General features: G+C 41.6%; 1 protein-coding gene across 1 annotated transcript in view; it reads left to right on the forward strand.

Annotated features, from left to right (window-relative positions):
* Positions 1-8856, forward strand: part of LOC111974803 (spermatid perinuclear RNA-binding protein-like) — a 66009-nt gene extending 57153 nt beyond the window's left edge. Inside the window, exon 18 of the mRNA XM_070446951.1 lies at positions 2880-8856. Within this exon, the coding sequence (XP_070303052.1) occupies positions 2880-2968 (89 nt within the window). The 3' untranslated portion in view covers positions 2969-8856. The remainder of the gene's footprint in view (positions 1-2879) is intronic.
* The last annotated feature ends 16312 nt before the right edge of the window (positions 8857-25168 follow it).

The following is a 25168-nucleotide window of genomic DNA, read 5'->3' on the forward strand; positions in this document are numbered from 1 at the left end:
GTTGTTGTCTGTGTCACACTGCTTTGCTTTATCTTAGCCAGGTCGCAGTTGTAAATGAGAACTGGTTCTCAACTAGCCTACCTGGTTAAATAAAGGTTAAATACAATTTTAAAAAAGGACAAAAAGTTAATTTCTTTGCCCCATTCTTTGCAGTATTGTTCTGTACAGGCTTCCTTTTCACTCTGTCATTTAGGTTAGTATTGTGGATTATTGTTGATAACAGTAATAACTGTTTTAAAATCACCATTGGTATCATGGTGAAATCCCTTAGCAGTTTCCTTCCTCTCTGTCAACTCGGGGATTCGATCTAGCAACCTTTCGGTTACTGGCCCAACGCTCTAATCTTGGCTACCTGCTGCCCCAAATGAGGGACCTTACAGAAAATTGGGGTACAGCAATGGGGAGTCATTCAAAAATCATGATAAACACCATTATTGTACACAGTTAGTTCATGCAACTTTTCTGGTTACTACAGTTGAAGTCAGAAGTTTACATACACTTAGGTTGGCCTCATTAAAGTCAACCACTCCACACATTTCTTGTTAACAAACCTATAGTTTTGGCTTCTCGGTTAGGACATCTACTTTGTGCATGACACAAGTAATTTTTTCAACAGTTGTTTACAGACAGATTATTTCATAATTCACTGTATCACAATTCCAGTGGGTCAGAAGTTTACATACAGTAAGTTGACTGTGCCTTTAAACAGCTTGGAAAATTCCAGAAAATTGTGTCAAGACTATCAGAAGCTTCTGATAGGCTAATTGACATTGTTTGAGTCAATTGGAGGTGTACCTGTGGATGTATTTCAAGGCATACCTTCAAACTCAGTGGCTCTTTGCTTGACATCATGGGAAAATCAAAAGAAATCAGCCAAGGCCTCAGAAAAGAAATTGTAGACCTCCACAAGTCTGGTTCATCCTTGGGAGCAATTTCCAAACCCCTGAAGGTACCACGTTCATCTGTACAAACAACAGTACGCGAGTATAAACACCAAGGGACAACCCAGCCGTCATACCGCTCAGGAAGGAGACACGTTCTGTCTTGGAGATGAATGTACTTTGGTGCGAAAAGTGGAAATCAATCCCAGAACATCAACAAAGGACCTTGTGAAGATGCTGGAGGAAACAGGTACAGAAGTATCTATATCCACAGTAAAACGAGTCCTATATCGACATAACCTGAAAGGCCGCTCAGCAAGGAGGAAGCCACTGCTCCAAAACCGCCATAAGAAAGCCAGACTATGGTTTGCAACTGCACATGGGGACAAAGATTGTACTTTTTGGAGAAACGTCCTCTGGTCTGATGAAACAAAAATTGAACTGTTTGGCTGGTGAGAAAAAAAGGGGGGGGGGGGGGGGGGGGAGCTTGCAAGCCGAAGAACATCATCCCCAACCATGAGGCACAGGGGTGTGGCAGCATCATGTCCTGGGGGTACTTTGCTGCAGGTGGGACTGGTGCACTTCACAAAATAGATGGCATGAAAGGAAAATAATGTGTATATATTGAAGCAACATCTCAAGACATCAGTCAGGAAGTTAAATGCTTGGTCACAAATGGGTCTTCCAAATGGACAATGACCCCAAGCATACTTCCAAAGTTGTGGCAAAATGGCTTAAGGATAACAAAGTCAAGGTATTGGAGTGGCCATCACAAAGCCCTGACCTCAATCCTATAGACAATTTGTGGGCAGAACTGAAAAGGTTGTGCAAGCAAGGAGGCCTACAATCCTGACTCAGTTACACCAGCTCTGTCAGGAGGAATGGGCCAAAATTCACCCAACTTATTGTGGGAAGCTTGTGGAAGGCTACCCAAAACGCTTGACCCAAGTTAAGCAATTTTAAGGCAATGCTACCAAATACTAATTGAGTGTATGTWAACTTCTGACCCACTGRGAATGTGATGAAAGAAATCAAAGCTGAAATAAATCATTCTCTACTATTATTCTGACATTTCACATTCTTAAAATAAAGTGGTGATCCTAACTGACCTAAGACAGGGAATTTTTACTAGGATTAAATGTCAAGAATTGTGAAAAACTGAGTAAAAATGTTTTTGGTTAAGGTGTATGTAAACTTCCGACTTCAACTGTACATGATTCCATATGTGTTGTTTGATAGTTTTGATGTCTTCACTATTATTCTACAATGTAGAAAATAGTAAAAATAAAGAAAAACCTTTGAATGAGTAGATGAGTTAACTTTTGACTGGTACTGTATGTTCTAAGTTTCATTTGAATGGATAGACTGTACAATTTGGTAATTTTTTTTGTAGGTTTTCTCCCGAGGATGCCTTCAGTAATGTTCCCTGTCATGCGATTGTCCCCAGCCTCTCCTGTTTTCCGCCACTACTACCCATTTTAGGATAGGTGTTCACCCCCATGTGTACAACAGACAGAGAACCTTAACTAAAATATATATATATTTTTTTGTATGATGTATATTTTTATACGTACAAAAATGGTGACATTAATCTTGTTAATTGGATATTGATTGTCCACAAATGTTTGTTATAGATTAAGACCTAAATACTTAAGTTTAATTAGTTACTTGATTTGTTTGAGACTTATTTTGAGATATATGTTTTTAAATTATACAATTAAAATGTGTTTATCATATCATATATTATTCATCAGTTGAGTACCAGTACTTGACTTGCATAGCATTCTGAAATTCACAGCTAGACCCAAGTCACCACTTTTTCATATCCACCACAATCCTCTACCACTCTTCATCTAATCAAACACACAATCTCTCCATAATCAAACCACATTAGCATTATCAAAATGTGCCTTTTCATTTGTAACACTGCCTCCTATAGGCCACGGCTGTAATCACAGTTTCTCTGCTCCCTCCACTTCTTTCTCCCTCTCTCTTTAGGCGGCCTGTACATTGACAGTGCCTTTTACCAGCCACAGACTATTGCCACTCCTATTATAATTCACCTGGGTCCTCAGGATCTCTTCTGACCTCAGCAGCCAGCAGGGGATCTCATTTGACCTCTGCTCTCTAGAGCCATCAGGGGACGACTAAGTTTTGACTTAGCTTCCAGTTTCCTGTCTGACCAGGCTCTCATTACCTTATTAAAGGGGTACTTCAGTATTTTTGCAATGAGGCCTTTTATGTACTTTGTGGATACCATTTTTATGTCTGTGTCCAGTATGAACATCTAGTAACCCAAAGGTTGCAATAATTTTTCAAATCTCATCACGAACAACTTTAGCGTTTTTGTTAATTAGCAACTTTTCAACTACAAATATGTTAGCTAACCATTCCACTAATCTTAATCTTAACCCTTTTAGCTAACCATAACTTTAACCCTTTAGCTAACCCTTCCCTTAACCCTAACGTTTTAACCTAACTCCTAAACTTAACCTTAACCCTAACCACTAGCCTAGCGTTGGCCATCTAGCAAGAATTTGTAACATATCATACATTTGGCAAATTCGTAACATATCAAACGTTTTGCCAATTCGTAACATATAAACTGAACAAAAACATAAACGCAACATGTAAAGTTCCATACACACCAAAAGCTTATTTCTGTCAAATGTTGTTCACAAATTTGTTTACAACTCTGTTAGTGAGCATTTCTCCTTTGCCAAGATAATCCATCCACCTGATAGGTGTGGCATATGAAGAAGCATGATCATTACACAGGTGAACACTGTGCTAGGGACAAAATGTCTCTAAAATATGCAGTTTTGTCACACAACACAATGACACAGATGTCTCAAGTTTAGAGGGAGCGTGCAATTGGCATGCTGACTGCAGGAATGTCCACCAGAGCTGTTGCCAGATAATTTAATGTTCATTTCTCTACCATAAGCCGCCCCCATATTGGGATGCAGCTACCCATACTTGAAACTACCTCTATCTTCCTTCATACTAGACACAGAGACATAAACATGGTATTCACGAGTGTATCTGACTCTGGGGAAGTAGATAAAAGGCCTCATTGCCAAAATCACGAAGTATCCCTTTAAGACTGTGTCCAGATTCTCCACCTCCACCCTTCCCATGAATGAATTGTGCAAGTGCACACTAGGTCGGAAAATCGGGACACATCTCTGAGTAGACATCAATCCAAGAAGAAGAAGCAATACATCAGAGTTGGAATTATTTCCCAATATGTTGCAATACTTGACTTTAGCTTCAAATCTACTTGGAAATAGTGGAAATGGATTGGCACAACACTGCAATATTCATGTGATATATACTGAGTATACCAAACATTAAGAACACCTTCCTAATATTGACTTGCACCCTCCCCTTTTGCCATCAGAACAGCCTCAATTCGTCAGGGCATGGACTCTACAAGGTGTCGAAAGCATTCCACAGGGATGCTGGCCCATATTGACTCCAATGCTTCCCACTGTTGTCAAGTTAGCTGGATGTTCTTTGGGTGGTGGACCAATCTTGATACACACGAGAAACTGTTCAGCATGAAAACACCAGCAGGTTTGCAGTTCTTGACACAAACCAGTGTGCCTGGCACCTACTACCATACCCTGTTCAAAGGCACTTAAATCTTCTGTCTTGCCCAATTACCCTCTGAATGGCACACACACAATTTATGTCTCAAGGCTTGAAAGTCCTTCTCCTCCCCTTCATCTACACTGATTTGAAGTGGATTTAACAAGTGACATCAGTGAGGGATCATAGCTTTCACCTGGATTCACCTGTTTAGTCTATGTCATGGAAAGAGCAGGTGTACTTCATGTTTTGTGTACTCAGGTGTATGTATCTATATACAATATTTGTCTAATTATGGGTGTGTTTTTTGAGTATGTTTAACCCAATAAGGATATGATTTATATTTATTTATGATACTTGTCAATTAATGCGTATTTTACCACAATGTAAATGCATTTATATCAAGCACCTTTGTATACAATATACACAGCAGTGTATATATAGAAGTTAATTTGCATGTATCATTTGTACGTACTGTACAGTAGAAACAAGTCTGTTTTGTATTTAATTCCAGATTTAACGGTGTAAGCAGAGAGTAGACTCATCCTAGTCCAATGTAATGTTTTCAAAATCTCCTAGCAGCAGTTAATAGCAATACTCCACTCAGGGCAGCACGTTGACATCTGGAATTATGTCTACAACCCAGAAAGTAATAGCGCGCTCAATTTCTCTCTGTTTCCAACACACACACACACAATCCTGTAACAGTGTGCAAGACGTGAATGTACCTTTCAACTTTTCTCATATCCAAATCAAAGTTTATTGGTCGCGTACACAGATTTGCAGATGTTATTGCAGGTGCAGCGAAATGCTTGTGTTTCTAGCTCTAACAGTGCGGTAATGCCTAGCAATAATAATAATAATAATTTTTTTAAATTATACACACATAATTAAGAAATGTCAGAAACCGGAATCTAAATATGTACATACAGTGCATTCGTGAAAGTATTCAGACACCTTGACTTTTTCCACGTTTTGTTACGTTACAGCCTTATTCAAAAATGTATGAAATCATTTTTTCCACTCATCAATCTACACACAATACCCCATAATGACAAAGCAAAAATAGTTTTTTAGAATTTAAGAATTTATAAAAAACATACCTTATTTACGTAAGTATTCAGACCCTTTGCTATGAGACTCGAAATTGAGCTCAGGTGCATGGGAGAAGCTTCCAGAAGGCCAACCATCTCTGCAGCCCTCTACCAATCAGGCCTTTATGGTATAGTGGCCAGACGGAAGCCACTCCTCAGTAAAAGGCATATGGCAGCCCGCTTGGAGTTTGCCAAAAGGCACCTAAAGGACCCTCAGACCACGAGAAACAATAATCTCTGCTCTGATGAAACCAAGATGGAACTCTTTGGCCTGAATGCCAAGAGTCATGTCTGGAGGAAACCTGGCACCATCCCTACGGTGAAGCATAGTGGTGGCAGCATCATGCTGTGGGGATATTTTTCAGCGGCAGGGATTGGGAGACTAGTCAGGATTAAGGCAAAGATGAACGGAGCAAAGTACAGAGAGATCCTTGATGAAAACCTGCTCCAGAACGCTGAGGACCTCAGACTGGGGCCAAGGTCCACCTTCTAACAGGACAACGACCCTAAGCACATAGCCAAGACAAAGCAGGAGTGGCTTCGGGACAAGTCTCAATGTCCTTGAGTGGCCCAGCCAGAGCTCGGCTTGAACCCTATCGAACATCTTTGGAATGACCTGAAAATATCTGTGCCGCAACGCTCCCTATCCAAACTGACAGAGCTTGAGAGGATCTGCAGAGAAGAATGGGAGAAACTCCAAATACAGGTGTACCAAGCTTGTAGCGTCATACCCAAGAAGACTTGATGCTGTAATCGCTGCCAAAGGTGCTTCAACAAAGTACTGAGTAAATGGTCTGAGTACTTATGTAAATTTCCTTTTTCTAAAAAAACATTTTTTTTGCTTTGTTATTATGGGATATTGTGTGTAGATTGATAATAAAACATTTAATACATTTTAGGATAAGGCTGTAACGTAACAAAATGTTTAAAAAATCAAGGGGTCTGAATACTTTCCGAATGCACTATATTTAAAGTGTATATCAGTGGAGGCTGCTGAGGGGAGGACAGCTCATAATAATGGCTGGAATGGAGTGAATTGTATAAAAAAACACATGGTTTTCATATGTTTGATACCATTCCATTCACTCCCTTAAACTCCATTCCAGCCATTATTATGAGCTGTCCTCCCCTCAGCAGCCTCCACTGATGTATGTAAATATATATATACATATACATATAATGGTGTGTAAAGACAGTATGGACAGTATATGAATAGGAAAGGTGTGTACAGCAGTAGGTATATAGGATGAGCCATGACTAGAATACAGTATATGCATATAATGTAGGTCAAACAGTATGTAAACATTATTAAAGTGACCAGTGTTCAATGACTAGAGTACAGTATGTAAACATTATTAAAGTGACCCGTGTTAAATGACCTGAATGCAGTATGTAAACATTATTAAAGTGACCAGTGTTCAATGACTAGAATACAGTATATACAGTTGAAGTCAGAAGTTTACATACACCTTAGCCAAATACATTTAAACTCAGTTTTTCACAATTCCTGACATTTAATCCTAGTAAAAATTCCCTGTTTTAGGTCAGTTAGGATCACCACTTTATTTTAAGAATGTGAAAATGTCAGAATAATAGTAGAGAGTGTCACGCCCTGACCTTAGAGAGCCGTTTTATTTCTCTATTTGGTTAGGTCAGGGTGTGATTTGGGGTGGGCATTGTATGTTGTCTATTTCTTTGTTTTTGGCCGAGTATGGTTCCCAATCAGAGGCAGCTGTCTATCGTTGTCTCTGATTGGGAATCATACTTAGGCAGCCCTTTTCCCACTTTCTGTTGTGGGATCTTGTTTTTGTTAGTTGCTGGTTTAGCTCTACAATACTTTACGTGTCGTTTATCTTTCTTGTTTTTTTGGTGTTCATTTAATAAATAAAAAATGTACGCCTACCGCGCTGCACCTTGGTCTCATTCCGACGACAGCCGTAACAGAGAGAATGATTTATTTCAGTTTTATTTATTTCATCACATTCACAGTGGGTCAGAAGTGTACATACACTCAATTAGTATTTGGTAGCATTGCCTTTAAATTGTTTAACTTGGGTCAAACGTTTCGGGTTGGGTGAATTTTGGCCCATTCCTCCTGACAGAGCTGGTGTAACTGAGTCAGTTTTGTAGGCCTCCTTGCTCGCACACACTTTTTCAGTTCTGCCCACAAATTTTCTATGGGATTGAGGTCAGGGCTTTGTGATGGCCACTCCAATACCTTGACTTTGTTGTCCTTAAGCCATTTTGCCACAACTTTGGGAGTATGCTTGGGGTCATAGCCCATTTGGAAGACCCATTTGCGACCAAGCTTTAACTTCCTGACTGATGTCTTGAGATGTTGCTTCAATATATACACATTATTTTCCTTTCTCATGCCATCTATTTTGTGAAGTGCACCAGTCCCTCCTGCATCAAAGCACCCCCACAACATGATGCTGCCACCCCCGTGCTTCATGGTTGGGATGGTGTTCTTTGGCTTGCAATCCTCCCCCTTTTTCCTCGAAACATAACGATGGTCATTATGGCCAAACAGTAAATTTTTTGTTTCATCACACCAGAGGACATTTCTCCAAAAAGTACGATCTTTGTCCCCATGTGCAGTTGCAAACCGTAGTCTGGCTTTCTTATGGCGGTTTTGGAGCAGTGGCTTCTTCCTTGCTGAGCGGCCTTTCAGGTTATGTCGATATAGGACTCGTTTTACTGTGGATATAGATACTTTTGTACCTGTTTCCTCCAGCATCTTCACAAGGTCATTTGATGTTGTTCTGGGATTGATTTGCACTTTTCACACCAAAGTTCGTTCTTCTCTAGGAGACAGAAGGCGTCTCCTTCCGGAGCGGTATGACAGCTGTGTGGTCCTATGGTGTTTATATTTGCGTACTGTTGTTTGTATAGATGAACGTGGTACCTTCTGTCACGCCCTGACCTTAGAGATCATTTTTATGTCTCTATTTGGTTTGGTCAGGGTGTGATTTGGGGTGGGTATTCTATGTTCTATTATTTGTATTTCTATGTTTTGGCCGGGTAGGGTTCTCAATCAGGGACAGCTGTCAATCGTTGTCTCTGATTGAGAACCATACTTAGGAACCCCTTTTTCCCCACCTGTCTTTGTGGGAAGTTTACTTTGTTTCATGGCACAGAGCGTTTAGCTTCACGGTTGGTTTTGTAGTGTTTATTGTTTTGTTCGGCGTCTTTTCATATAAAATGTACGCTTACCACGCTGCACCTTGGTCCAGTTCTTTCAACGGCCGTGACACCTTCAGGCGTTTGGAAATTACTCCCAAGGATGAACCAGACTTGTGGAGGTCTACAAATCTGAGTTTGAAGGTAGGCCTTGAAATACATCCACAGGTACACCTCCAATTGACTCTAATTATGTCAATTAGCCTATCGGAAGCTTCTGATAGCCATGACACAATTTTCTGGAATTTTCCAAGCTGTTTAAAGGCACAGTCAACTTAGTGTATGGAAACTTCTGACCCACTGGAATTGTGATACAGTGAATTTTAAGTTAAATAATCTGTCTGTAAACAATTGTTGGAAAAATGACTTGTCATGCACAAAGTAGATGACCTAACCGACTTGCCAAAACTATAGTTTGTTGACAAGAAATTTGTGGAGTGGTTGAAAAACGAGTTTCAATGACTCCAAACTTCCGACTTCAACTGTACATATGAAGTGAGTAAAAAAGTATGTAAACATTATTCAAGTGACCAGTGTTCATTGACTAGAATACAGTATAAACATATGAAGTGAGAAACGGTATGTAAACATTATTCAAGTGACCACTGTTCAATGACTCTATTTACATAGGGCACCATTCTCTAAGGTTCAGGGCCGACTAATGGTGACTGTTTAACAGTCTGATGGCCTGGAGATGGAAGCTGTTTTTCAGCTGTTTTGATGCAGCTATACTATCTCCACCTTCTTTTTTTTGTTAGTTTTATGTTACCCCTTTTTATCCCCAATTTTGGGATATTCAATTGGTAGTTATAGTCTTGTCCCATCATTGCAACTCCCGTACGGACTCGGGAGAGGCAAAGGTCGAAACACGGGACAGGCGTCCTCCGAAACACGACCCTTCCAAGCCGCATTGCTTATTGACACACTGCTCGCTTAACTGGAAGCCAGCCGCACCAATGTGTCGGAGGAAACACCGTTCAACTGGAGACCATGTCGGCATGCGTGCGCCTGGCCCGCCACAGGAGTCGCTAGGGCGCCATGGGACAAGGACATCCCGGCCGGCCAAAACCTTCCCTTACTCGGACAACGCTGGGCCAATTGTGCGACGCCTCATGGGTCTCCCGGTCGCTGTCGGCTGCGACACAGCCCGGGATCAACCCCAGATCTGTGGTGATGCCTCAAGCACTGCAGTGCCTTAGACCGCTGCACCACTGGTGAGGCCCCATCTCCACCTTCAAGATGGTAGCGCGATGAACTCGGCTCGGGCAGGTACGGTCCTTGATGATCTTCTTGGCCTTCCTGTGACACCGGGTGCTGCAGATGTCCTGGAGGGCAGGCAGTGTCTGCAAGTAATGCATCTTTCACCAGAGAGTCTTAGATCCTGTTTGTTGTGGTTTATGGCATTACCTGAACTTGGATCAAATGCTGCTGGTATTGAATATACAATTCTGGGTAGAATGTATAACCAAAGTTTGTTTTATATATGCACACACATCTATGTAGTGTGCTTATGGTATTACACATTCGATCCATTATTTTCTTTGAGCAGTATTCAGATGGACTTATGATTGATTTTTGTTTACGTTTTCTCTTCATCTCTGTAGGAATCTCTTCTTTGTAAAGCACAATACAACTGTTTTCGAAACCTGAACGTTCCTTCACAATGGCAGCTTTCTGTTATACCCACTCATTTTCTGGACATTCTCCATTCTGACCTTTTTGTGAATGTGTCTTATTGCACTCAACTATGTCTACAGTCTTATGAGTGTCAGCTCAATCTGTTAATTAATAAAGGGATGACTATACCTGTTATTTAGTGATTACTGCTCTTGAACTTGAATCCATTCATCCAAATGTCTGTTTTATAGGCCTCTTATCATCTAGAGTCAAGCTCTTCACAGTAGCAACTAGAGCCCGTTGCTTCCAGCCTTACCCACTTTAAAAGCTTGTCCTGACGTTCCCCCCGAATGGGAAACAAAATAAGCTTTAGTTGCATCAGCAACAACTGGACTGACAGCGACTGCCTGACACGGAGGAATGGTAAATTCATTTGATCCTACACACAAACACACAGGATCATATCAGGTGGATCTTCCAGTGAGAGCCAAGCAGGAAGTAGTGTACAATTACGCACCACTGGCACATGCCACTTGCATTAGTGGTGGTAGCTTTGCTGCCTTTTGCCATCCTACCTTCTCCCTGTGACTCTGTCCCAATAAAATATACAGTGGGGCAAAAAAGTATTTAGTCAGACACCAATTGTGCAAGTTCTCCCACTTAAAAAGATGAGAGAGGCCTGTAATTTTCATCATAGGTACACTTCAACTATGACAGACAAAATGAGAAAGAAAAATCCAGAAAATCACATTGTAGGATTTTTAATGAATTTATTTGCAAATTATGGTGGAAAATAAGTATTTGGTCACCTACAAACAAGCAAGATTTCTGGCTCTCACAGACTTGTAACTTCTTCTTTAAAAGGCTCCTCTGTCCTCCACTCGTTACCTGTATTAATGGCACCTGTTTGAACTTGTTATCAGTATAAAAGACACCTGTCCACAACCTCAAACAGTCACACTCCAAACTCCACTATGGCCAAGACCAAAGAGCTGTCAAAGGACACCAGAAACAAAATTGTAGACCGTTCTAGAAATCATTGGGGAGGTACTCAGATCCAGACTCATTGCGGAGATGAAACTAACATTCATGTTAGTTTGTGGCATAGCTGCTGGCTGGAGCAAGGAGTTTCGGGTAGGCAGGAAAATGTTATGGTGCTGTGCTGGACGCAAAACCTGCACACCTGGGAAAAGCACTGTTCCAAAATAATGTTTAGATGTAGTGTGTGGCAGCAGCCCCCTCTATTGGCCTTCACCCTCAATACATGATCAGGGTCGTCAGTGGAGGGATCGGTTTCTCTGGCAGGATGGTACTAGGTAGTTTTGAGGCCAGTATCCTCCCCTTGTCACCCTGGGCTAGGGTAAGGGTAACAGTACAAAGAATTTGGTTTAGTATTGGTTACAGTCAGAGAGCAGTGGGCGGATGTAGTATCTTATGTTTTTGAAGGATTGTCTACATGTAACTTTGCATTCTCCCTAATTCAGTCTTGTTGGCTGTGAGAATGAATGAAATAAATCACAATGTGCATATTTTACTGGAGGTGGGCTGCATACCAAGGCACGCACTGCACAGTAGTTCATACGGGAAATGTGTGATAAAATGTTTTCTGTTTTCTTGTGGTATCTAGTAAAAAAAGTATAAGATTCACCTCATTGTATCCTGAAAATATGTAGTGGGCTACAGTGGGTTATGCCACAGTAATACATCATGTCCATTAGATGGCGCTGGTTTTCTCCAGTTTTTATCAACTGTTAAACAGTTTTTGAATGGATTAAGACATCCATTATAACATTGAGTAGCAAAAAAGAATGCCTCTGTGATAAAGAAAATGTTGTACGATACACAGTACAGTGCATGATCCTATCAGCCCCTTTTCAATGGATAGCATACAAAGTCTATTCAAATCTTACTCTGATAATGTTACTGTAGTTATATAGAGACAGCAGTGAGTGAATGGGCTGCTTTGTTTTGCACTATAAATCACTAGCACTGTGATGAGTTTATAAGAAGTCCTTTTAAAGTAACTGTCCAGTGAAAATCTCACTTTTCATATTCTGTTAACACATACCCAAATAATGTTGTTGACTCATCCTACACTTTTATTAAAGCTGCAATATGTAACTTTTTGGGTGACCCAACCAAATGCACATAGAAATGTGTGTTATTAGTCTGTCATTCTCATTGAAAGCAAGTCTAAGAAGCCGTAGATCTGTTCTATGTGCACTATTTCTATGCTTCGCCGTTCTGAAGTTTAGTTTTTGCGTCATTTACATTCGGTTTTATACACCAGCTGAAAATACAATATGTTTCGTTATTGAAAATATATTTCACAGTGGATTAGATGGTACAATGATTCTCTACACTTTGTGCTTGTATTGCTTGTTTTTTCACATAAACTGAAATTAGGCGAACCAGGATTTTAGCAACCAGGAAATGGCAGAGCAATTTCTGCATTTTGCACCTTTAAAGGGGAACTGCCTCCTAGAACCAACTTCTCTGGTTATAAACGGCCTATAAGGCATTGATTTGAGTCAGAAACATTAATTATAGTGTCAAAATTGACCAAATACTGTAAATAGGATAATTTTGGTCATAAAGTCAGTCTCATCCAAAACGAGATGTGTAAGTGAGTGTGTCACGACGTGTATGGATGGGTTGGGTATGGATTATTTACAAGGCCGCTTTTGCCAATGATGTCCAATAGCCCAGAGACAACAAGGTGTGTTCCGCACCCAGCTGCCATGTGTTGTGGACATGTTGTCAAGTCTGGAATATATGCACACTTTCATAGGAGTGAAAATGGGCTTCCATAAAGTTTGTGCAAACATCTAATGCATTCATAATATTGCTCAAGATGGCAAGGAATGGATTACATACAACAAACGTACGACATGATGGCTGTGACTGGTGTGTGGTGAGCAGCTAGCTAGCTAGCTAGCTACGATACTGTGATGTAACTAGCTAAATATATAGCCTCTCCCTAGTGTGTAATGTCCTAGAAAGGAAGATTTTTATAGCTAACGTTGCACCTGACAATAAGATTTGATAGGATGTAACGTTAGCCAGCTTGCTATCGATATGGTTTCAACTCAAACTGGCTAGATAAAAAGATCAAATTCAATTTTATTGGTCACATACACGTTTAGATCCCTCCTAGCTAACGTTAGCTAACTAGCCAATTCATTTAAACTCAGACAAAGATATTGATAACTAACATGAATTTGCAAGTTAGGTAGCCATCTACTTTTATGAGAATGGGCATGTTGTTTGGGTTATCACTTGCTCATGATAACTCAGGCTTGACGGCATTCTGCATTTACTATAATGGGACTGGGAGTCATGATATAGAATGGTGCTGGAGGGAATAGCAGCCGTTTTAAGGGCTCCTGACCAATTATGCTATTTTGTGTGGTTTTTTTCTACTGATCTTAACTTTTTTTGTACATAATGTTTCTGCCATCATTTCCTATTACTGAAAAATGCTCCTGGATATCAGAACAGTGATCAGTAACCTCGATTTGGATGAGGATTTCTACTTCAATGAGTCGGTTGGCAAAGGACATACTGCTCATCCCGGGCCAGGCCCAAATCCCTGAAACTCAAAAAAGGTAGAGGCGGTGTTACAGAGGCCGGCGTGCGGGACACCTGATGAGACTGCATCGGAGAGTGGATAAACTGCCTCTATCCTCTATTGCCAAACGTGCAATCACTGGAGAATAAACTGGACTAGCTCCGTTCGAGACTATCCTATCATAAACGTAATCTGTAGAACTGTAATATCCTATGTTTATTACAGTGGATGAACAAGGACATGGAAAATATGAATCTAGTTTTTCTATACATTGGCAGAACAGTACGGCAGCGTCAGGTAAACTCAAGGGAGGTGGTGCGCAATCTCAAATATTAAGGAAGTCTCAAGGTTCTGCTCGCCTGAGTTACAATACCTCATGATAAGCTGTAGACCATACTATTTTCCAAGAGTTTTCATCTATATATTTCATAGCTGTTATTTTACCACAGCATGTCACCTGTGCAACTAGAGGTGAAAAAACTCTAGATCACCTTACCACACACAGAGAAACATACAAAGCTCTCTCTCAACCTCCATTTGGCAAATCTGACCATAACTCTATCCTCCTGATTCCTGCTTACAAGCAAAAACTCAAACAGGAAGTACCAGTGACGCGGATGCTAAGCTACAGGACTGTTTCGCCAGCAGTGTCTGGAATATGTTTTGGCATTCATGTGATCGCCTTCAGGAGTTTACCACATCAGTCACAGGCTTCATTAATATGTGCATTGGCAACATCATCCCCACAGTCACCGTACATACATATCCCAACCAGAAGCCATGGATTACAGGCAGAATTACTTTCCCATTGTTCCTCAAAAATGTAGTGTATGATATACGATTTTGTAGCTCTGAGTCTCTACTTTTATCACAATTTCAAATTTTTCGACATAAGACCGAATCCAGGTGATGAGTCACATTTACAAGTCAGAGGTCCAGACGGATTACCATGATGCGTACTCAGAGTATGCACTGACCAGCTGGCAAGTGTCTTCACTTACATTTTCAACCTCTCCCTGACCCAGTCTGTAGTGTCTACATGATTCAAGCAGACCACCATAGTCCCTGTGCCCAAGAATGCCTAGGTAACCTGTCTAAATGGCTATCGCCCCGTGGCACTCACATCTGTAGTCATGAAAATCTTTGAAAGGCTGGTCATGGCTCACATTAACACCATCTCAGACACTCTGGACCCACTCCAATTCGCATACCGCCCAAACAGATCCACAGATGACACAATCTCTATTGCACTCCACACTGCCCTCTCCCACCTAGACAAGAGGAACACCTACATGAGACTGCTGTTCATTTACGACAGCTCACTGTTCAACACCATAGTGCCCTCCAAGCTCATCATTAAGCTCAAGACCGTGGGACTGAACACCTTCCTCTGCAACTGGATCCTGGACTTCCTAACAGGCCGCCCCCGGGTGAGGGTAGGCAACGATACAGCCGCCACGCTAACCCTCAACAATTTGGCTCCTTAGAGATGTGTGTTTAGTCCCCTCTTGCATTTCCTGTTCTTATTTTTATTCATAATTTTTGGGGGGGTACTTTTTACCCCTTTTTTCTCCCAATTTCGTGATATCCAATTGGTAGTTACAGTCTTTTCCTATTGCTGCAACTCCCATGCGGACTCGGGAGAGGCGAAGGTCGAGAGCCATGCGTCTCCCGAAACACGACCCCGCCAAGACATACTGCTCTCTTAACCCAGAAGCCAGCCACACCAATGTGGTGGACCTGAAATCAGCGTGCCCGGCCGCCACAAGGAGTTGCTAGAGCGTGATGGGATTGCAGTGCCCTAGACCACTGCAACACTCGGGATGCCTGCACTCCCTGTTCACCCACGACTGCGTGGCGGCGCACAACTCCAAAACCATCATTACGCTGACGACATAATGGTGGTAGGCCTGATCACAGGCGACGATGAGACTGGCTATAGAGAGGAGGTCAGTGACCTGGCAGTGTAGTGCCAGGACAACAACCTCTTCCTCAATGTCAGAAAGACAGAAGAGCTGATCGTGGACTACAGGAAATGGAGGGCCGAGCATGCCCCCATCCACATTTACGGTGCTGTGGTGGAGCGGGTCGAAAGCTTCTAGTTCCTCAGTGTCTACATCACTAAGGAATTAACATGGTCCACACATACCAACACAGTCGTGAAGAAGGCACAACAATGCCTCTTCCCCCTCAGGAGACTGAAAAGATTTGGCATGGGCTCTCAGATCCTCAAAAAGTTCTACAGCTGCATCATTGAGAGTATCTTGACTTTCTGGATCACCGCTTGGTATGGCAACTGCTTGGCATCCGACCACAGGGCACCACAGAGGGTAGTGCATATGGCCCAGTACACCCCTGGGGCCAACCTCTCTGCCATCTAGGACCACTGTACCAGGTGGTGTCAGAGGAATGCCCTAAAAATTGTCAAAGACTCCAGCCACCCAAGTCATAGACTGTTCTCTCTGATACCGCACGGCAAGCGGTAGCGATGCACCAAGTCTGGAAAAAAACAGGACCCTGAACAGCTTCTATCCCCGAGCCACAAATAGCTATCTTGACTATCTGCATTGACAATATTTGCAACTATTTTGAGTCATTACATACGCCCTTGCTACTGTTTATTATATATCATGTTGCCTAGTCACTTTACCCTTACCTACAGTTGAAGTTGGAAGTTTACATACACCTTAGCCAAATACGTTTAAACTCAGTTTTTCACAATTCCTGACATTTAATCCAAGTTAAAATTCCCTGTCTTAGGTCAGTTAGGATCACCACTTTATTTTAAGAATGTGAAATGTCAGAATAATAGTAGAGAAAATGATTTACTTCAGCTTTTATTTCTTTCATCACATTCCCAGTGGGTCAGAAGTTCACATACACTCAATTAGTATTTGGTAGCATTGCCTTTAAATTGTTTAACTTGGGTCAAACGTTTCGGGTAGCCTTCCACAAACTTCCCACAATAAGTTGGGTGAATTTTGGCCCATTCCTCCTGACAGAGCTGGTGTAACTGAGTCAGGTTTGTAGGCCTCCTTGCTCGCACATGCTTTTTCAGTTCTGCCCACAAATGTTCTTTTGGATTGAGGTCAGGGCTTTGTGAYGGCCACTCCAATACCTTGACTTTGTTGTCGTTGGATTTTTTTAACTAAACGCGCGAACAAAAGGAGGTATTTGGACAGAAATTATGGACTTTATCGAACAAAACAAACATTTATTGTGGAACTGGGATTCCTGGGAGTGGATTCTGATGAAGATCATCAAAGGTAAGTGAATATTTATAATGCTATTCTGACTTCTGTTGACTCCACAACATGGCGGGTACCTGTATGGCTTGTTTTTGTGTCTGAGCGCCGTACTCAGATTATTGCATGGTGTGCTTTCTCCGTAAAGTTTTTTTGAAATCTGACACAGCGGTTGCATTAAGGAGAAGTGGATGTAAAATTCCATGCAAAACAGTTGTATCTTTTAGCAATGTTTATTATGAGTATTTCTGTAAATTGATGTGGCTCTCTGCAAAATCACCAGATGTTTTGGAACTACTGAACATAACGCGCCAATGTAAACTGAGATTTTTGGATATAAATATGAACTTTACCGAACAAAACATACATGTATTGTGTAACATGAAGTCCTATGAGTGTCATCTGATGATGATCATCAAAGGTTAGTGATTCATTTTATCTCTATTTCTGCTTTTTGTGACTCCTTTCTTTGGCTGCAAAAATGGCTGTGTTTTTCTGTGACTTGGCTCTGACCTAACATAATAGTTTGGTGTGCTTTCGTCGTGAAGCCTTTTTGGAATCGGACACTGTGGCTGGATTAACAACAAGTGTATCTTTAAAATGGTGTAAAATACTTGTATGTTTGAGGAACTTTAATTCTGTTTTGAATTTGGCGCCCTGCAGTTTCACTGGCTGTTGACGAGGTCCCACATACCCTAGTGAGGTTTTAACTTGTCATGCGCTAATTGATTTGGGCGTGACAATATCACTCGTCTCTCAAGCATTGTTCAATGATCTCAAAATGGCTTTGAAGCCAACTAAAAGTCGGTTAAAAGTGGAACGATGCGAAACTACACTTCAAGGTTTCACTCAGACTACCTCGCCTTTCACATTGAGAATCATGCTGAAACTACACTTCCAAGACGTATTGCTCTGTGTATGTTACCAGCCTCTAATCTGAACCTCTGCTACTTGGAGCAGGCTTGATGGATTGGTTACTCCCACTGATGGATTGGAAAACCGACCATGTATGGTCTCATGTCACAGGCCTTCTCCACTGACCACACTGTCTTCCCCTAATGCTAGCTGCAATGCAGTCATTTATGAGGGGTATCTGTCAAAAGCACCCCTTGGAAAAAAGACGTTTCAAAACCTCTTGGTGCAGAATCAGATCCAAGGAGATATTACGATATCTCAACACATTCTATCAGCATACCTGATTGACCATTATTTTCGTGATTTCAAGCCAGCAGTCTCTGTGAATGAGAAACCTCCCTCTTTGAAGTCGAGCAATACGGTAGTTGAGATGATCTTCTCTTGCCCTTCGGACACTTCCGCAAGCACTGCGGCCGTCTCAGCAAGAAAAACATCGATGTGCAGAGTGTACTCTGCTTCAGATGATACATCTTCCGCTTTGTGGGGGATTGTCACCCGTTACAATGACACTAATGTCATCAGTCCAGCAACTGACCCGATGACTCCCACTGGTGAATCACTTTGCGATATCACAGACAGATATCCTCATCTCAGTTTGCAGGTACTGAAGAGGCTTCCACACGCGGACGCTGTGGTGACTGACAGGCCTCGACAGCCACTCAGCATTTTGAAGGACAAACACCAGGAGATTTGGTTGAAAGGTTACAGCCATTCTCATAACAATGCGGACGCTGACAACTCGTACATAGGGTCCGATATTTTTGTTTGTACCTCGTATACCAACACCAACCGCTGGTGGGGCGGTCCAGAGACACAAAGGTAGGGAATACTAGCCCGGACCCATGATGAGCCTCATCGAGGTCAATGGTGGGGGTCGAGACTACGTGCAACACCATACGAGGCCGCCAGAGCAGAAAACAAATCTAGTTGTTAACTAGTGTACCACACTGGTCATTAAAGAGGTCCAGTGGACTTCGACCTCCAAAACAAATGGCAAAAATAGTCATGCCTTGCTATGTGTAGGTTCAACTACAATACAACTAGTAAAATGCTCTAATCATGTGTTCCGGTAGGATAATATTTCAGAATAAATCGATAAGATAACTGGTCCCCTTGAGTACCAGTACCAATGCAAGCACAGTCAGTCCAGCAACAACCAGTAAGAGGATTAGAGACCTCACAAGTCAAATTGTTATTGATAACAGCGACGGAGGAGTTAGTAGACACTCAGATTTCAACACGTGTAGGGGAATCTCCAGAACACTCTTCTGATGGTCAACACACATGCCACTAATAAATAGAACCTTCCATTCAGGAGGAAAGTTATTAGAAGTCATGAACCATGATCACAATGACTGGTTCAGTGCTTAGAGAGTACTTCCGTCGTGAGGTTAGCTCCTCCGTGGATAACATAGCTATGAAATAGACTCCTTCATTCCTATCACCGCTACAATGGCGTAAGACACATTGATGTGTAGTAAAACTACTACAGGTCACCTTAACATATGTCTTGAGGTCGACATCAATTCTTACTGACCTGGAAATGATCTCATTGACCTGGAAATTATCTGATGACGTCAGACTCATTCTGAACAGGTTGCAACCTACCAGGATACTTGGTTCTTTCCCTTGGCATGTGCGCTTATATAAGCATTAACGCACACGTACAACGGACCATTTAATGAGGATTTTTGCTCTGATCACTTAAGGGTGTTCTGTTTCCATTGGACCTGTCATGACATTTTTTATCCGACATGCACTTTACTCGCATAAAAAGGTTGGATGGAGACCTGGTTAGTGATATCATTTTTTTTTATATGCATCTTCCATTTGGCATGTCTCTTATGATGTGGTTCACAGCACCACTAATGGATGTGTTGACTTGACAAGTGCTTTGGAGTTTTGAATGACCCTTCCCCCCTTTTGTTCCATGCAATTATGTTCCATTCCACATTGGAAATCGACACTTCCCTACTATACACTGAGTATACCAAACATTAGGAACACCTTCCAAATATTGAGTTTAACCCCCCCCCCTTTTGCCCTCAGAACAGCCTCAATTCATCAGGGCATAGACTCTACAAGGTGTCTAAAGCGTTCCATAAGGATGCTGGCGCATGATATCTCCAATGCTTCCCACAGTTGTGTCAAGTTGACTGGACATTCTTTGGGTGGTGGATCATTCTTGATACACATGGGAAACTGTTGAGCGTGAAAAACCCAGCAGTGTTGCAGTTCTTGATACAAACCCTTGTGTCTGGCACCAACTACCATACACCAGCCACTGAATGGGACACATGCACAATCAATGTGTCAATTGTCTCAAGGCTTAAAAATCCTAATTTAACCTTAAATCATGATTTAACCTGTCTCCTCCCCTTTATCTACACTGATTTGAAGTGGATTTAACAAGTGACATCAATAAGGGATCATAGCTTTGAACTGGAGTCACCAGGTTAGTATTTGTCATGGAAAGAGCAGGTGTCCTTCATGTTTTGTACCCTTGTACACAGGTTACTGTTCACTGAGAGTGAGTTCCTCTTCCTGGATGTCTACAGGTTTACCATGATAAATCCCTGTTCTCATCTCACTGTACTCCATTGAGTTACAGCACCAAGGCTTCAGAAGAACGAGATTGCCTGCCAAATGTTATAGTCTGGTCTACAGTAAAGGATAATATCTTGCGTAATGGCATTCCATAGCATGATGCCATTTCACATTTCTATAGGCTCCCACAGCATGAATCCATCATGACATGTGATGTGGGAGGGAGATGAGCTGATGCAAAGACTACAGTATATTACAGGGCCTGTCTTCTGGCTCCCACACCCACGCATTCTACCATCTACAATAGTGTCACATAGATTATGCTGCTCTTTCAATTTTTCATTTTTGATGTTCTGACCAGCAACGCCTCTGAATAATAGTTGGGGCTGGCTCCATCTTGTGCAGCAACTCTGGGTTGATCAAAGCGAGAGGAAAGAGGATCCAGAGTGTTAAGTCTAAAGTTCAACACCTCTCAGCTCATTTCTTATCCTACACTCAGAATTCACGTCTTATTTACTTTTCGTCTTAAGGAGGGATTCCTTCACTTGAATTTTTAAATTTTTTACATCTGTGACTGTTTGCATTTGGGAGATAAAACCGTCTTGGTTGGCAGGGTTCCCTGAAAGTACTAAGGAAGTGGATAAGAGTTGGCAGACTGGGCTGAGACACACCAACAGTGTTTGCTGGCCGAGAGTACTTAGCACCTCTGAACGTAAATTGAGAACCGAGTGCGCACCGTTTTTACGTGTTGAATCAGCGTGAAAAATGTCTGCAGTCAGACGTCTACAGCGGGTGGTAATAATGCTTTTCTACTTTCTTATTAATTTGAATTTATTAATTCAAAAGGACACCTTCACTCAATAATCAACCCCCTACTTTGCACCTAACATGCTTGTTTGCCATATCAAGCGTCTTCAGAACTGTAAAAAGAAATGTCACGTGAGTTTGCCCTGTCATTCCACATTAATAAGAAACTGTGTATATGGGTCAGCCTGCGGTAGGAGGGCTATTGTAACTGTAGTTCGCATGTACCTTAGAGTCTCTCTCTCACACACACACACACACACACACACACACACACACCAAAACAACCGTGAAGCTTAAGGCTCTGTGCCACAAACAAAGTTAACTTCCCACACAGAAAGGAGGGAAAGGGCTACTTAAGTATGGTTCCCAATCAGAGACAACGATAGACAGCTGTCCCTGATTGAGAACCATACCCGGCCAAAACATAGAAATACAAAATCATAGAAAACAAAAACATAGAATGCCCACCCCAAATCACACCCTGACAAAACCAAATAGAGACATAAAAAGGCTCTCTAAGGTCAGGGCGTGACACTCTCTCTCTCTCTCTAATTCAAGGGGCTTTATTGGCATGGGAAACATATGTTTACATTTCCAAAGCAAGTGAAATGGATAAACAAAATTTAAATAAACAATAAAAAGTGAACAGTAAATATTAGTCACAGAAGTTCCAAAAATAATAAAGACATTTCAAATGTCATTGTCTATATACAGTGTTGTAATGATGTACAAATAGTCTCTCGTTCTCTCCCTCTCCTCTCTCAGCTGCCAGAACCTCAGTTCCCTTTTAGATTAGATAAAGGGTAAAACCAACAAGAAAGAAAGCAAGAAAAGAATGCCAGGAAGAAAGGGTAATAAACAAAGAACTGCCTGTACTACAGAAGGAAGCTGAAGGAATTCACATTTTCCATATYGGAGGTTCCCACCGACCACAACCCGTCCCTTCAATGGGCCGTGGCTCAGGCATGGATCAGGTTGGATAATCATCAATGTTTATGTTCCTTCTATTTCTGGCCTGGGTTATCAGGGGGCTGAGTTAGTTACCTCACAATGATTAGTGCGACACACTGCGTGCGTGTAAGAGAGAAACGCTCCAGGTAGCTGTGTGTGTGTGTGTGGTCAGGTGAGCCTGATAAAGAGAGGGAAGAGGCCCTGCCATGTCAGGTCAGGATCAATATAGATTGCTCCAGCTCTGGCACCAGCTTAATTTCCGGGCAATAGCCAAGAATAACTATCGGCATGAAAAAAGCATTTCCCCCTCCTTCACATCACTCTGGTTCCAGGGATAGCTATACTTAGTGACTCAATCTCACTTCCTGTACTACACCGCCACACAACCCCACTAGAACCCAAGCCAAGATAATTCCCACACTAAGGTTAAAGATGCACTACGCAGAAATCGATCTGCCGTTTCCTGGTTGCTAAAATCCTAATCGTTTGCTTAATTTCAGTTTATGTGACAGCACAAGCAAGTGTAGTGTAGCGAATCATCTAAACTGCTGTGAAATATATTTCCCATAACCCTAAATATTGTTTTTTCAGCTGTTTGAAGCTGGTGTACAAAACCAAATGTAAAAGACTGAAAAACTCAACTTTAAGAACGGGAACCATAGAAATTGTGCACATAGAACAGATGTACCGCATCTTAGACTTGCTTTCAATCAGAATTACAGATCTATAACACACATTTCTATGTGCATTTGGTCAGGTCGCTCAAAAAGTTACACATTTCAGCTTTAAAGCATCACTCAAACTGAAATGCTCCCCTAATCAAAAATGAACAAAGAATTGTTTGGAGTAAATACTCTTCAGGGAGTATGTATTATCCATCTGATATTGTGACAGTGAGACTAAGACCATGGAGGAAAATTTGGTAAAACTTGATCCAGTGATGTTATAGGGCAGGGGTATTCAAATCCTACCCTGGTGGTCTGGACTACCGCTGGTTTTCTGATCTATGTGATAATTAATTGCACCCACCTGGTTTCCCATGTATAAATCGGTCACTGATTAGAGAGGAAGAATGGGGAAAAAAGCAGTGGAACTGGATTTGAGGTTAAGATTTGAATTTGAGGGTTATAGGGTGTAGATTTAAGAAAAGCGTTTGACTAATGCTAAAAAAAAACATTGTATACACTCCAGTACAGTTGGTAACTTCACATTTAATCATCGGTTGCAGGATACAATCAGAATCAGAGTGGTCATCAGCAATTGTCAGCAAATACATACAGTACTTATCACAGGAGGTACAGTCCCCAACACGTGAGGTACAGAATATTTGTTGAAGAGCTGAGATTGCTTTTCACATTGGGAAACCAGTATTTTACCCACCTTATATTTTAGTTCAAATGTGCAATTTAACATCAGTTGTGGTGGTTCTAATGGTGGCAGCTAAGCGAAAGTCTCTTTTCAATGAATGTATAATGAACTAGTTGTTCAGTTACATGTTCATTAAAAACACAACCCCAGGAATCATTGTATGTTTCATGAAGTTATCTTGCCTCTGTACTCCTCAGAATGAATCATCATAAATCACTTGTCAGAATGCGAAATACAGTTGAGATGGTGGTGTTGGTCAATGCTGGACTGAGGGGGGAGCGACGCCAAGGGAGAGTCTCGCTGTTCCAATCTAAATACATTACAACCCCCCCAATCCTCAACCCCCACCCGACCCCTCCTCCCAAATACTGGTCCAGATTTGGCACTGCGGGTCTGGTCTCTGTGAAACACCACGTCCCCTGAGATCACCGCTGTAGCTTTTGATTCTGGTCCGATTCTGACAACAGCAACCATTTTCCCACAGGAAAAAACATGCTCTTTGACACAACATGTTTTGTTTTACAACATCAAAGCCTAAAGGAGCCCACGTGAGTGGGATCTTGAACTATATCATGTGCTGATTGTGGTGCATTAAGGAATGTGCTCAACAACATATGAGAGGACGACATACAGTATACCATAATGCACAATTTAGGAGGAGTCATTTGGAAATCAATATACAAGGTCATCCTCAACATTAACCATTGCGATTTCATACGTACAGTATCTTCAGCAATTCAAAGAGACTTGCAATATGCTGGTAACGTCTTGGACAAGTGCAAAACGTGATACTTCTCTTCTCAGATTACACTGTGACCAGACCCCCCCCCCAAAAAAGAAAACTGTCTACATCAAAGATAAAGTACATTGAGTACTGCACTCTCCCATTGAAGGGCTTTCATGTTATCTCAAAATAAAACCAAGACTCTCGTTTATAGTCATGTGAGCGCAACAGAACACACACTTCTCTCTCACATTCTAGAACAGTCATGTGGGCCAAATAAAGGACAACTACTCTTCAATCAGATACCGATAGATATCAAATATCACATGCACATAATTCAGTTGACCAACGGGCTTGTGTCAGATAAGGATGAAAGCCCTTTAGTAATAGCACTGCTGATATGTTTTCATTGTCTTGAGAAGAGTTGGGAGGGGACAGAAACTTCTATTGCACAGACAGACAGACAGCAGCATGTGGAGACTGGTGAGGGAAACAAGCACTTACAAGCAGCCCCTCAGAGGAAAAACAGTGTGAAAAAAAACCTCTCAAAATATTCCTAAATCGGAATAAATTCACACTCTTTAAAAGGTGTCTGACGTAGAGACCCATACAAAAATATATCTGTTCTCTTGAACTACTAAGGTCTTTCCCAGAAAGGTGGAATTTCTGAA

This window comes from Salvelinus sp. IW2-2015, linkage group LG15 (genome assembly GCF_002910315.2).
Source record: "Salvelinus sp. IW2-2015 linkage group LG15, ASM291031v2, whole genome shotgun sequence".
Taxonomy (NCBI): domain Eukaryota; kingdom Metazoa; phylum Chordata; class Actinopteri; order Salmoniformes; family Salmonidae; genus Salvelinus; species Salvelinus sp. IW2-2015.